Source organism: Lepisosteus platostomus, chromosome 1, assembly GCF_059453375.1.
Source record: "Lepisosteus platostomus isolate fLepPlt1 chromosome 1, fLepPlt1.hap1, whole genome shotgun sequence".
Lineage (NCBI taxonomy): Eukaryota > Metazoa > Chordata > Actinopteri > Semionotiformes > Lepisosteidae > Lepisosteus > Lepisosteus platostomus.
In genome coordinates, this window is record NC_142611.1 from 57,600,264 (window position 1) to 57,614,754 (window position 14,491).

Consider the following 14,491-nt stretch of genomic DNA (forward strand, 5'->3'; position numbering starts at 1 on the left):
ACATTTCACTGACCCGACAGAAGAGTCCTGATTGGAGATCCGTGGACCTGACTTTCAGCCATATTAACTTGGGCTTTCATTATTTCTTCAGCACTAGGATGACTAAAATTGAGTCAACAACCTTTTTGTCATATGAATGTGATTTCATTTTACATGCAGTATAATTTTGTGCTATTTGAGTGACTGGGTCCCTGTCTGCAACAAGTGTGGTGTTAACTGGAAATTGGCTTTTAGATTACCTATTAGCCAGGCAGAACAGAAATTAGCTTTCATAAAAAAATAACACATTCGCCTAGGTTTACTACAATTCATTATTTATGAAATGTTGTGAAAATCTGTACATGCACTGAAGCTGAGATGAGGCAGCTGCTGAAATCGGGGAGCTACTTTACCACGTCGATTTACGTACAAAACATATTTGTATGTCTAAAATACAAACAACTTAGAAAGAGTAGGTAAAAATACAGGTAGAAAGATAAATGATTTAAATAAAGTTTAAAGACAGATGAGACAGATATTAGAGAGTTATGAATCTTATATTTATACACACCTCACACCCTAGTTAAAGATAGTTATTTAACAATCAAGGATGAGGGTCCCAAGATAAATTTCTGAATGCACAATATTGCCATCTACTGATTTTTAAGACTGCTTTCATCTCCTGACGTTTCCAATCCAAAGTGTTTCCATATGGATGTTGACACTGTAATAGGCATGATCTTTTTGGACCAGGGAAAGGCATCTAATGTGGCTCTGGAGGCTGTACTGAGAGGAGTGATGTTTGACAGCGGCAATGTGGAATTAAAGAACAATTATGTAGCACACAAGTAATTTACAATGACACAATATGTTCTGAATTGAGGTTTGGTATTGTTTCAGTTTGATTTTTTTTATGTACTAGAATTCCCCTTCTCTATTATTTTTACATCTCATAAAAAACATACAGTCTGGAAGCTCAAAGAGAGAAGTCCATTCAGAGCATCTAGCCTAGGGGTAGCAAACTAAATTTGTATGACAGGTCAGATTTGATTTAGAAGTACTTCAAACATGCCATACAAACGAGAAATTATTGAAATGCTAGGCAAAACCTACATACAGATACATGCATAATATTGTTTCCAAGTTTTTTTTTGCACTTTCTGTATTCATTTTACAGTGAGGTGCATCCATTCAAAACGCAAATATCAGTCACTGCTTCTTCACTAGATACCTTCTACGCTATTTTTTGCACTATTAACTGTGATTATTGTACACTGCATGAATCTCCATTCTGTTGAAGAGGATATAATTCAAGAACTCAAAAACGTAAATGCTGAGCTATACGCACCCACTGTACGAACGCTCCATTGACAAATTTTTACTACAGCAAAAGGTGTAATATCTGTGTTTTACTGTACCAAATAATTTTAGCTTCATTAAAGCTGTTTCCCTTCATATCTAACATTATTCCTCCTTAGTTTTAATAACATGTCAGCAAAACATGCAAGAGCTTTGAGTGTTGCAAAAGCAAAAACAAAAAGTAAATAAGAAAAGAATGTCCATTGCTGTAAGACCTGAAGTGAATTAAAGTTTTTGACAAATATACCCATCCCTGTGTAAACCAACAAAGGGATGTATATGCACATCTACTGGTAAACTGCAGGACTAAAAAAGCAGCTTCTCTCGTTTCGGAATTAGCAAAGCTTTAGTGTTATTACCTGGGGAAACCAAATATACAATCTGCTGGCAACAGCCTCCTGTTGCACACTTCAAACTTATCAGCGTTCCATTCAATTCTATGAAAGAATATTGATTTCTTCACTTCTCTTGAACCACTAGAAATTCTTTTTTTCACTTATTCAATAGACAATCACAATGCCCTTATTACTAAATATAATTTTGTAATAGAGATCAAAAAGTCTACCAGGTAGAGTTTCAGTCAGAGCAGTGGCTCAGGCTGCTCCATAATTTGGAAGAGGAGTTTAGAGGAAATGTGTATACAGGTTTTTTTCCCACACCCCTGACAAACTGGACCTCTGTCAACATCAAACAGGGGCATTGTGATTGGACAAGGAACCTCAGGGAAAGACACAAGCGTAATAAACAAGCCTCAGGGTTGAACTGGGCCCACAGGCCACATGGCTGATACCCCTGATTGTGGTCTTTTGATTGCAGGAACTCATCCAGCTGTTTCTTAAAAGATGTCTGGGTATTGCTTGTACAATACACCTGGGTAGCTTATTCCAGACATTTTTGCTTCTACCTAGATCAAGCAGTGCTGTAAAATCACTGTTTGATATCAAAAGTTAGACCTGACAACAACTGGAGCTAGAAATACTAAAAAGTACTCATGTCAACTTTGTTTATGACAGCCAGCAAAGAAATGCTAGAAGCACAAATAAGGGAGATACTTAAATTCAAATGGATTTCACAATTATAATGATGATTTTTCAAGAAGCGATTCAGTCTCCTAGACTGAAACTTGTACAAAATGCTCTACTGCTCTCACTTGTTTTCTATCATCAAACACTTATCAGCATGACCTTCTCAGTGATCTGCATACAAAAATTTAAATGGTTTAAATGTTTCTATCTCAATAATGAAGTATAAATCAAGATAACTAACTTTTTCCTTATTATGGATGCAAAAAAACGTATGTTGAATCATTAGATTCAAACACACATCAATAACCGCTGGTCACCTATTAAAGATGTTTGCACAGAACACATTTTGCAAAGCCAGATAACTTTCCAAAAAATCTGGGATTTTAAACAAGCAACAGACCTTAGCAGAATAAAAACTATTTAAAATGACTGATTATTGTTTTGCATTTTTAACAGCAATTTAAGCTTCCTTTGAGTGATCGTCAATGAATACCTCTTTGTTAGAAAGAGTGTATTCTTTCATGTGTAAAAAGACCTGCAATCCATTATTTTAGCTTGAATTTGAGAAATGCAGAAAGAAAGTCAAAATACCATAGTCCAATAAGCTCTCTCAGACAGTACATTATTATTGAAACTGAAGCAGATTAAAATTCATTGTATTCAAGTTGCTTTCTATCTGCTCAATGAGCTTCTTACAGATAATGAGAGCTACATATTTGCATCTTAAAAAATCCATTAAGGCACATAAGAAAAAAGTGGAACAAGATAATAAATACAGGTATGTGCATCTGATATGGAATTATAGAAAAAAGGTGTTCAATATGTTTTCTTGTTTAAACATAGTTTCTGTCACTGTGAAACAGGCTGTACCAGTTGAGTTCAAAGTTCATCCTAACTCCCCTGCTTTAGACAAATTAACAAAGGAAGTGGTTTATGTTATGTTATGTACCACTGTAATGGTCTGATGTTATATAAATCTCTCACTTGCTTTCTCCTAAAGAAAGCAGATATTCCACTGGACAAACTATTGAATGACATGGTAATTTCACAAATTATGGAGGTTGTGGAATAATCTGACAGCTCTGAAAAGACTAAGAGGTTCCTGAACAGTACATTTTTGTTGCCTACAAAATGACAGTGTGCATAAGCAGTGGCATGAACCAAGAACAATGGCCAGAAATGCAGGTGTACCTCTTATAATAATTTCATACCTTAAAAGATACAAGGAAGAAAGTTCAGGAAGACCTACACTAAATTTAAAGCTAGAAAATTACTGTGCAAACCCAGATACATCCAATTGTTTTTGTTTGTACAGTAACATTTCCAAACAATGTACATATAAAAAGATTCTCATTAATACCATATGAATTTCGTAAGCATGAGTAATAATGTTTAAAATCTGGAAGTGAAATGGATTCAAAATGTTTATTGATGTACAGTATATGGTACCCTTAACCACAGAAAGTTTAAGTGGGTCAGACTTTTTTACAAGTTTTTTTTCCTTTCTAATTTCTGATTTCATTTTTTTTAGGAAGGGGAATTTTGTCTGTAAAAACAGAAATACCAGACATTCTCCTCAACTATGGACAAAGTCTGCTAAAACAATAATTAGTCCTGACAACAGGCTTGGTTTTTTTCTTAAAAATATTAGAAAATAGAATAAATACAATTGTAAATGATTTGTAAAATACATTCTATGTGAAATATTGTTAAATGTACTGAACAGAGATTGTATCACAGTTTTACATGGTGTGTACATAACATAATACTTTATGCATTGACAAAAAACAATAGCAGTAATTTAGTGTACACAAATGTACACTAAAATGAGACAAATATGTAACAAACCTCAATGAAATGCAAAAGCAATAAAACAATGCTGACATATTTTGTACAAAATATCTTCAAATTCAGTAGGTCTAGAAGGCATGGATATTAATATAGATATGGGGTAGGTATTTTTTAGGATGGGTGTTGTGTTTTATACGCTTTAGTGAATAAAAAAACAATATTTTAAAAAATACACTAAAACACACTGAAAACTCTTTAAAATGCATAAATAATAAAAAAGGGTAAAAAATACTTCATAGGTTTAAGATTCAGAAATATCAATTAAACTGTATTAAAAAATCTGAATGGTTGCTAATACAGAGAAAGCACTTATGATGTGAAGATTTTTATTTTATTCACCAATATCAACCTGTTGATGAAATGTAACTTCAATCCAGTAAGGAAAGCCCTGCAGTATGGATATTTCATATGGGGATAGAAAGCGCAAATGAGACTGTCCCCTTGAACTGTTTCTGACTGCTAGAGATAACTGCACTTGGCAGCCTCCAAGCTGAGGTGTGAATGAACAATGTTTCTGAAGCTGACGCTTTTAACCTACCACTCTCAAGAGAGTATAAAAAAATAACCAAAAGCATGTAAGACTCTTCTGTCTTCTAACACAATTATATTTAACATTCACTTTTTATGTAACATCTCCGAGACCTGTGATGTTTTTACCATAATATTCTGTATTGTTCATTTTCCAGATGTTTTAATCTAGTGTATCAAAAACTTGTCTTCACTAAAGAAGGGAAGCAATAGGATTACCAGAGATGCACACTGCCTAAGGTAGGCTTTGTCTACTCACAGGCCTGTATGTAAGTCTCTAGGTCGGTCAATGATACCCCATTTTGTGAAATGAAAATATTATGCCAACACATTACATTTTTTTAAGCTTACTGTTTTAATCTAAATCTGTAAGCTCAAACTGAAGACTTCTAAGGGTAAGATACTGTATGTTACAGTAACTGTTCTCAAAAGCTAAAGAAAAAAAACCCAAATATGTTGATTGCATAAGTATTCAGTCCCCTAAATTCAATTTTTGATGGACAACAATTTCAGCTGCAAGTTTTTTGGGGTAAGCCTCTACTATCTTTGCACACTGGTGCAATTACTGCTCATTCTTCTTCACACATTTGCTCAAGCTCTCTCAAATTACTTGGGGATTGCTTATGGACAGCAGTTTTCAAATATTTCCACAGATTCTCAACAGGATTGAATGGCTGTCCCATTCAAAAACATTTCCCTTTTTGTTCTTAAGCCACTCCAATGTAGATTCGGCCATGTGCATTTGATCACTGTCCAACTGAAAAGTGTATTTTTTGTCTCAATTTAAGATCTGAAGCAAGTTTTCCTTTACAATGTGCCTGTACTTTGTTCCATCTATATTCAAATCACTTTTGACAAGCTTCCAAAACCCTGCTGATAGAAAGCATAACTATAACATAATGCAGCACCACCCTGACAGTAGGATGCTACTAGGTTGTTTGAGCGATGCAGGCAGTATGCTGTATTTGCAATAAACACTTTGAGTTTAGACCAACACATTCAAATTTGGTCTTTTCCGGCCATAAAACATTCTGCCACATGTTTTCAGGATTGCATAGGTGCTTTGTTACAAACCCCATGTACCTGTAGGACTTGAGATGTTTCTTTCCAATTACAAGCCCCCTTTGTGTAGTAACTTAGGTATTGTTGACCCAGAGACATTTCTCCCATCTCACCTACTGAACTCTTTAGTTCTGGTCAACATTGACTTTAAAATCAATGTTGACCAGACAGTGGCATCCCTAACCAGATTCCAACTTCTCTGGATGCTCAGTTTGGAGGGACAGCCTGATTTGGGTGCCTTTCACTTCTTCATGATCAACTTCGCCATGCTCAATGGACTTTGAAATATTTTTATATCCTTCTCCTGATCTGTGCCCTTATACAACATTATTCCTCAACTGCTTTGAAAGCAATTTGGTTTTTATGTTTGAATCTTTGCTTGAAAGATTCAGGAACCTAAAATATTTTAGGTTTGCCACACTAACAGTTCCCAGACAGAGTTTTCAATTTTCTCTGATATTATTTATTTACTTCTTTATACTTTTTGTGCTTTGAATTGGAGTGAAGTTGTTTACAGTATAACAAATATTAAATTCTACTTCAAAGTGTCATGACTGCAGGCTTTAAAAGTAACAAACTATGAAAGCTATGTACAGTAAGGGTCTGAATACATTTGCAATGCTCTGAATCTTACTACTTGTACAGTATGTACTGTATGTTGCCTACAGAGATTAACAAAGAGTTTGTATTTGATTAATCACTCTACAACACAAGCTGATTTGCATTTCAACTAAATTGAAAGAAAATATAAGAGTTGCTTCTTTACAATAGTATAAATCAACTGAATTTCTTTGATCTTCAAAGGTTATAGTTCAAACCTCTTTATGGTGTTATGTAAAGTCAGGCTAACACTCTCCTAAGGTACGTTTGCAGTAATCTTTGCAGAATTTAGGTCATGTTCATTCTAGCTTGCTCACAATCCTGGAATAAAACCAAAATATGTTTCTACTTTACAAATCCCATCCAGTAGCACAGTACTGGCTCATATCATGCTCTACAGTTCCAGTTTTAACTGTAATCAGCTGTGGTTGAGTTTTTATTTGAGTAAAGTGCCAGTGCCCAGTCTGAAAATTCAAAGACACTGTACCCCTAATGTGGCCACGACTACACATAACAATGTTAAGCAGCTTCCAGAAACGGGAGGAGTTCCTTTTAACTGAAAGCTAAATGCTGTTTCTTGGCAATAATACAACACAATTTTTATTATGGTGAAATTTCTTTCCAATGGACATCCTACTATAGTTTGCTCATAAAGTCCAAATTAAAGATTTATGAAAAACAAAGGTAGTAATAAACAGAACCCTTTTCCCTTGTTCCTGAACTTTTCTTATTTCCATAATAATCAATGAAGCAACTGACATCACTACACTACACTACACAGGATTAGAAAAATATTACTTTATGCAGCATTCAGCATTCAAACTTTAAAAGAATGCAGCATTTCCATGGTGAGTTATAACAAAAATAAACTCATATTTTAAAGCTCAGTCATACTCAGATAAACAAATGTTTTCCCAGGTTACATTAACTGCAAGGAAAAATCTACTGTACATAGACCTTCCTGGCTTGGACTTTTTGTGAACTTCATCTGCTTGATTTGTTTCTTGGATCTCAGTACATTCTACTGGAACTTAAAATGCAACCAGGACATCCAAGGCTGGCTTCAAAAAAATAAATGTGTCAAAGTAATAAGTTGCCAGATTGGCTTCACTTAATACGAATAAAAATAAAAATGGAGTTGTCTTTTCTGAAGCTGTTCCAGCAACCCACAGTTAATTTAATCTGTTTGGCAATAAGTAACATGTGACTAATAACGAACAATTAAATGTCTCATGATTAACAGGTCATATAAAAAGGTTTTCTGCTCTGCACAAGGTCTTTTGCCATCCCTTTTGATATTTACTGTATATACTTCTGTCTATGTAAACCTAGTTTAATATGTTAGCTGTCTTCTGATAAGAAGTAAACTTTGACTTTCAGTTACAGTAAGCAACATACTATTTACATTATTTATGTTATGTTGTGACTAAGTATTCCCAGTCTTTCACAAGTCTAGTTTCACAATTACACATGACCCAGATATGGCAGATTTTTCTCTCTGCTACACAGTAGCATAGTATCCAGGCCAGAGTATCCATTGTCCAGTGCAAAAAAAGCAATAAAATAAACACCTACAATATAAACATCACCCTACAGTAAGACGGTCAAAGTCCATCACAAAATGAATTTTGAGAAAAAAACAAACAAATGTTTTATCAGTAAAGAAGTTACTCACAGGTTAAAGGGTTAATTAATGTTATAGAGGCTTACAAAATTAAACACAGCAATGCACAAGTCTAGAAACCTGACTATAATTACAAAATATTAGCAACATTTTATTTTTAAACAGCTACCAATAAATAATCTTGCAGGTTTGTTATATATTTATATTTAAAGCCATTTAAGATTGTGCAATAAGTTAAAATATTTCTAAATCTGTCATACGACTTTGTCACAAAATTGATTATGGAAGTCTGAATGTACCAGATTACTTCGTAAAAGAGAATTATGTTATATTAGCTTCTTACTTTACCACCATGACTTGCCCCACATACCATACGCAAGTCAACTATGTTCACTGACAAAAAAATAATTTACAAAATCCTGTAAGTTTTAATCAGCTCTGATGATAGAGACCAACCTCTGTATGGAGACTGCAAGAAAACACAGAGTGTTTATTGATTTGTCTGGTTTTAACTTAGTTGGTTTGAAGGATGACCAACTGCCCTATGGACGAGATAACCAAATCTCTCCTTTGATGAGCCAATGGGTTACAGTACTGGCACTGAGAATGTTAGTGGAGTTTTAGCAAAGACCTCTATTTATACTCCAGGGATCCAGTGAGTGGTGGAAATTGGGGTTTGTCCTTCCCTGAGACTTTCATTGTGAAATCATGATTTGCATAGTCTAAAGTAGAAAAGGTTATAAAGATAGAGCAAGAACGTGTCTAAGCAACATATCATTAACTTCTTTATAGGGTAATGCATATGACCTTCAGATTAATGTTTAGCTCAAACAACTGTTTTCAGCTTGATAAATCCACAGAGTAATCAAGCGGTCAACCATAATTTTAACAGCTTCCAATGGCGCATTAGAATAGTATGTAATGGTTTCACTACGGTAATTAAGTCTTATTTTAGAATTGTTTCTAACCACAATTGACCATACTCCCAATACTATTCTTTTATAATGATACAATATTGCACATTTTAATTCTGTATTTAAATGATATTTTAAACAAAATTAAAGGATAATAATACATGTGCTATGATGTTTCTTAATTATAAATTGATTCAATGTAATATTCAGTTTGTAAAATAAAAACATACAAACTTGATTAATGAGTAATGTAGTCACTACTTAATACTAATTTACAGAGTAAAGTAACTAGCAATCACAGTACAGTAACTAATATCACTCAGTCAAATCTGACTTCACCTCTGAACTCAAATGAACAGCAAGAAAATTATCTGGCAATGTACAGTAGTTCTTAATAAGAAAAGAACAGTATATACTGTACCATTTTCTAATAAGGTACAGTAGTTTACCCATGTCGATCATTTGAGGCTCAAGCTCACTTGTTTCTATCCAACTGACAATATCAGACTACAGTCGTATGTTTTTTGTCTTACCTTGACATGTTTTCTGGAATGCATCTTTGGCCTGGATAGCCTTCACCTCTGGATGACAGAGAGCTTTGTGGCAGGCCAGGTCGTGATTTCCATGTCTCCATTAACGCCGTAACAGGAGAAATAAGATTTAACAGGGGGTTTGACTGGTCTCTCACATCATGCCGTGAAAAAGACATTGTTCCTTGCGCTCCAATCTGGTAATGAAATGAATGTCCACCTGAATTAACACCCACAATAGCCGATGCTGGCATGTTATTATTCTCTTGGAAAAAGCTGCCATCATTAGGCTCTTGCTTAATCCCCTTAGGCAAGACACTGTTAGGAAACGCATCAAGTTCATAATTGCCATTCAGCGAAGGAACAGGTGGTCCCAAAATCCCAGAAAGGCTGTACTCATCTACATTATCCCTTAAGGACAAGTAGGTGGTTTCTGACACAGAGAAATGATTTAAAGGGTGTTGCTGCCCATTATAGTGAAGATTCAGACAAGCTCCATCTTTGTTTGTTTCTCTTTTTATCTGTGTTGCAAAAGGTGAACTGGGAACATCTGGCTTATCAGTTAACAGACACATGTTAGTCAAACCTGGTTGTGGTTCATTTTTTATATATTTCACCCTATTCATCTGATCTAGGCCAACATCATAGATTTCACCCTCTGTTTTTTCAACTTTTGGAAATTCAAAACATTTAAACTCTTGGTCTCTCTCATTTGGACTGTGGATGTCATTCTGAACAAGACCCAGTCCACTAGCAGGACTAGCGATAGGGAATCCTGTAGAGCTGTAAGAAGGACTAGCGACAGTCATATTTTTGATAGCTGCAGGACTAGAAATTGAGGCTCTCATATAGTTATTATTATTGTTACTGCCAGGGCTTGATACAGAAGACCTCATGTTAGCACTACATGAAGGAGATTTCACACTGCACATGCTGTTGGGACTGGAAATCGGGGATCTCATTATGTTAAGGGGACTAGCAAGTGGGGAACCCACAGTGCTTGTGTTGGTTGGACTACAGGCTGCAGAATTTCTGGTATGAATATTAACCAGACTAGATCCACCACAGGTTTGATTAATGGGGCTGCTAACCGACGTACAAGGATTACCAAAGTTTGAAGGGCTGCTGGTTGCAGATGCAAGAACGTTATTAACGGGGCTGGACATTGTGCAGTTTGAGTTTTGTGAATTGCAACAGATAGGCGGGGCCATAGCAGAGGAACTGGCTGGGATGGTAGCAGGACACTCTGCTGAAGACAAATTAGATGATCTGGATACTGCAGAGTAAGAGGATGAGATTAAAGAACCCAGTGATTTCAATTTTGGGCTCAAAGTTGATAAACCCAGATGCTCCTCATTTTTATAAATCTCACTCTGTTGTCCATTATTGGGATACAGTTTCCCAGGGCTGGCCTGACCTCCTTGTACATTCTGCTGGCCAAAGCCATAGTCCGCATCTCTCACTGCATTCATGTACAAGTCCATTGACTCAGCCACAGTCTGGGACAGTTCCTTGGAATCCATCTCCAACTTAACATTTTTGTTTGAAACTGGGAAAATAAACTGCTGATTCTGGTTCAGGCAGGCCCGAGACTGCTCCGGCTCTTTCCCACAACCATCCTTAAAGTTGTCTGTTGTGTCTGGAGCACAGCTACTGTTTAGTATCGTCGTCAATGTGCTGCTGTCAGTTTGAGTGCTATTTTCCAATGCACAGTGGTACTCCATAGCGTGAGGCACTTGAACCCATCTCTTCTCACTGTCTGTTTCTTCACAAAACCTTTGGCATCTTCTGGTCTCCATTGGATCATTGATACACCTAAAGGATTAAAATAATGAATGACTGCTCAATATTTCTATATTTCTTATACAGTACGTGACTGTGATATTGGCGATAAATTTCTATTTAATTTCATACTAAAATTAAGTCTGCAAACACAATGCTTCCTGAATTTTGTCCAACCCACTGAGGTAACAGTCAAACTGAGTTTGCTGGAATAAAATCTTGTATTCAAACCACAGAGATCCAAATGTTATTTTTATATGAACTCAAGATATACAGTATGTTTTCTATTAAGAGTGTTATAAATAAAAGATATTGGTTTCTTACAAATTATGTTTTACTTTTTATTAAATAAATTGATGTTATCTGATTTAAAACATAAAGAATGAGTAAAGAATTACAATCATAGTTGTGAGCCAATAAAATTATCAAAATATTTTCGTTACAAAAACAAAAAAGGAATCTGGGATACCAGAGATTTAAGGAACAGGAATTAAGAATATCTAGTACACATAAGCACGTACTGTATTCTTTGAAGAAACCGTTTCAATTTTCGAAACTCTCTAGTGCTTCCTCAGCTAGAACCCTTTAAGTACAGCAACCTGTCCTTCGCCTACAGGGAGTAACTACGATGCAGACACAACCACGCTTCAAGGAGAAATTGGTTTGAGTACCAGCTGACAGACCCTTGCCTTTGGAAAACAGATCTTCGAGAGAAAGAGACGTGCACACTATATTCAAGGACCGATCAATAGACAACTAAAATCTATTAAGTGATATTTTATGATACTTTAAAGAGTACTGCGCGTGTTAAAACACAACTGCATTTAAGCTCCCTGCGGCATTTAACATTTTAAATGTTAATTAACACAGCTATTGCCATCGGCGGAATTTCCGAGCTCACTCTTAGGGGCGGAGGAACGGGGCGGGGTACGACACTGCTCTATAGACTAAGAACTGGTGACGTTTAATACTTTTAAATGCTAAACCTATTTAAAAATAAGTCTCTCTATAGCGTTGTTGGGTAGTTCACACCTACCCACCCATAAAGTGAATTATTCCAATTCTTATCTTAGTACGTTATTTTAAATCACCGTGCATGCTTTATGGTTAAATGTATCCCTTATTGCAAGATACGCAACACGGCTAAATGAAACTCGTTTTTATTATATAAACTCCTCAGCAAAAAGAGCGTTGTCTCTTTAAAATGAATCACATGTTTTTTGTAGCACTCTCTTCGGCACTCCACCTCTTAGCTACAGCCATTGGGTAAAAAGCTTAACTGTGATACGAAAACTTCATCACGCCACCCACGGATTGGTTGTGCTTTGCTGTCATTCTCCTCTTTATGGGCCGTAAAGCCACAACATTGCTGCGACACTACTAAAAAAATACTGATATTCTTAAGGCAACAGTACTGTTCGCTTCATTTCTTTAAAAAAAAACATTTAAAATTTCAACAGTGGGCGTGAAAACATGCATTTATAAATAAGAGTCGGCAACAGTGAAGTTATGAAACAAGGGCTAAAGTTACTGAGTTGCTGTCACTTTTGTGTTATCGCATCTCGAACTTCTTATTTACAAGTTTGCGTACATTTTATGTCAACACTTTAAAATACACATCTGGGTTTTGTTACATGATTCCCGAATGTAATATCTGACATTTTATCATGTAAAATATAAACGTGTAAAGGATTATTATACTGTAAGTGTTGGGTTTTTTGCCCAAGCCATGCTAAAATTTTAACTTGGTAGATTTGAACGGTAAAGCAAAAGCTATTTACTCCCAAATTAAAATTTTGATGTGCAATTTCTTTGAATTCAAAGTTTTTATAAAGTACTTCACTGGACTGCATTGTTGCTTTTTTGGAAAACCTAATACCAATAATCTAATGATGGGTAAAAATACAACAGAAATTACATCTTCACATTTAAGTGTGATTAATAATGCCTCTCTCGTCTTTAAGTACTCCGGTTTGTGTCCTAAAATACAAAAAAAAAGTTGACCAACCTTAAACTGCTTAAAGAGTTAAGATCTGGTGATATCGCAGAACACTTTTTTCTTGTTGTGAATGAAATGAAATTGTTAGAATTTAGTATGTTAAAAGCGCGTGACTGGCACACACTTTCCCCTCTTTCAAAACGGTCATTATCCTACATAAAATATAGATGTCGAAATTAATAAAGGTATCTGAATTTTAACGTCTTTATACGTTTCCTCAGAAAAGACGTTTAAAAAAATAAAAATTGTATTCTGTTTCGCCTTTTATATAATCCCAAGGCTAGTACTAACATCAACAATCCTTTTGGAAAAAGATTTGTCTCTACAAATTGTATACAGTACGTGCTAAAAAGGTTCTACCTAAAAGCTGCTGTTCTTTACAATACTAAAATTTGATAACGAACATCCTTTCAATAAAAAAATAGTTAAGCTCGTCACTGTGCTCGTTTGAACTTGACTCTGGCGTATTGAAATTAACCTGAAATACAGTAAAGCTACCTACTGTACAAACTGTCTCGCCTCGACCACCCTCAGTCCAGCTCTTTGCTCGTCCTTACCTTAATTACGACATCCAACTTAGTCAGGTGGCTGTGTTGCTGGGCAGCAATAAGCCAGGAAAAAATAAGCAGGTCAGTATTTTTTCTCCTGCCAATATTCCCAGTGTAACGACTGTTATTTACTCTTTCCATGCATCCACTAGTTTCAGTTATGACAGCTTGAATCGCAGAAGTATACAGTTGTATACATCCCAGCATTAGCCGTAATCCAAAACAGCAGAACGGTGATATAACATCAAAACTGAGACCCAGGATTAAAACAGCTTCCCTTGATATTTTTGCATTTTGTCCAATGAACTGAAGATTTCTGATTTTCTTGCTTTCCAGCAGAGAACTGATAAAAACAGCAAGCGAGTCAGACAGACTTGCCAAGCGACGTCATTATGTGCACATGGACCCTCCTACTGCAACGAGTGCAATACAAACTCGGAGGAAATAAACTCGCTGGAAAGGGTACTGCAGACAGGTACGCTACTGCGAGGTTTTGGAACTACAAGCGCGCCGAGCTTCTCGTTAAACAGGTGAGAATCAGTTTACCCAACCCGAATAAGAAAGGAAGAACGAATAAAACACCAAGCTGTTGGAAGGGGCGTCGTTTTTGTAAAAATGTATTGCACGGCGAAAGTATCCCCCGGTGGGACGTTCAAATTGGCCATAATTTCACATGAGGGTCACGATGTA

General features: G+C 35.8%; 1 protein-coding gene across 4 annotated transcripts in view; it reads right to left on the bottom strand.

Annotated features, from left to right (window-relative positions):
• The window catches only part of nr3c2 (nuclear receptor subfamily 3, group C, member 2), a 157,548-nt gene extending 143,358 nt beyond the window's left edge, over positions 1 to 14,190 (bottom strand). The window contains exons 1-2 of one of the 4 annotated variants that reach the window (XM_088633156.1): positions 13,811 to 14,190; positions 9,476 to 11,287 (exon numbers count right to left, since the gene is read on the bottom strand). In XM_088633156.1, coding sequence (XP_088489282.1) covers positions 9,476 to 11,271 — 1,796 coding nt within the window. In that variant the 5' untranslated portion in view covers positions 11,272 to 11,287; positions 13,811 to 14,190. The other 3 variants (XM_088633159.1, XM_088633157.1, XM_088633158.1) reach the window with 3 other exon arrangements.
• Positions 14,191 to 14,491: the final 301 nt, after the last annotated feature.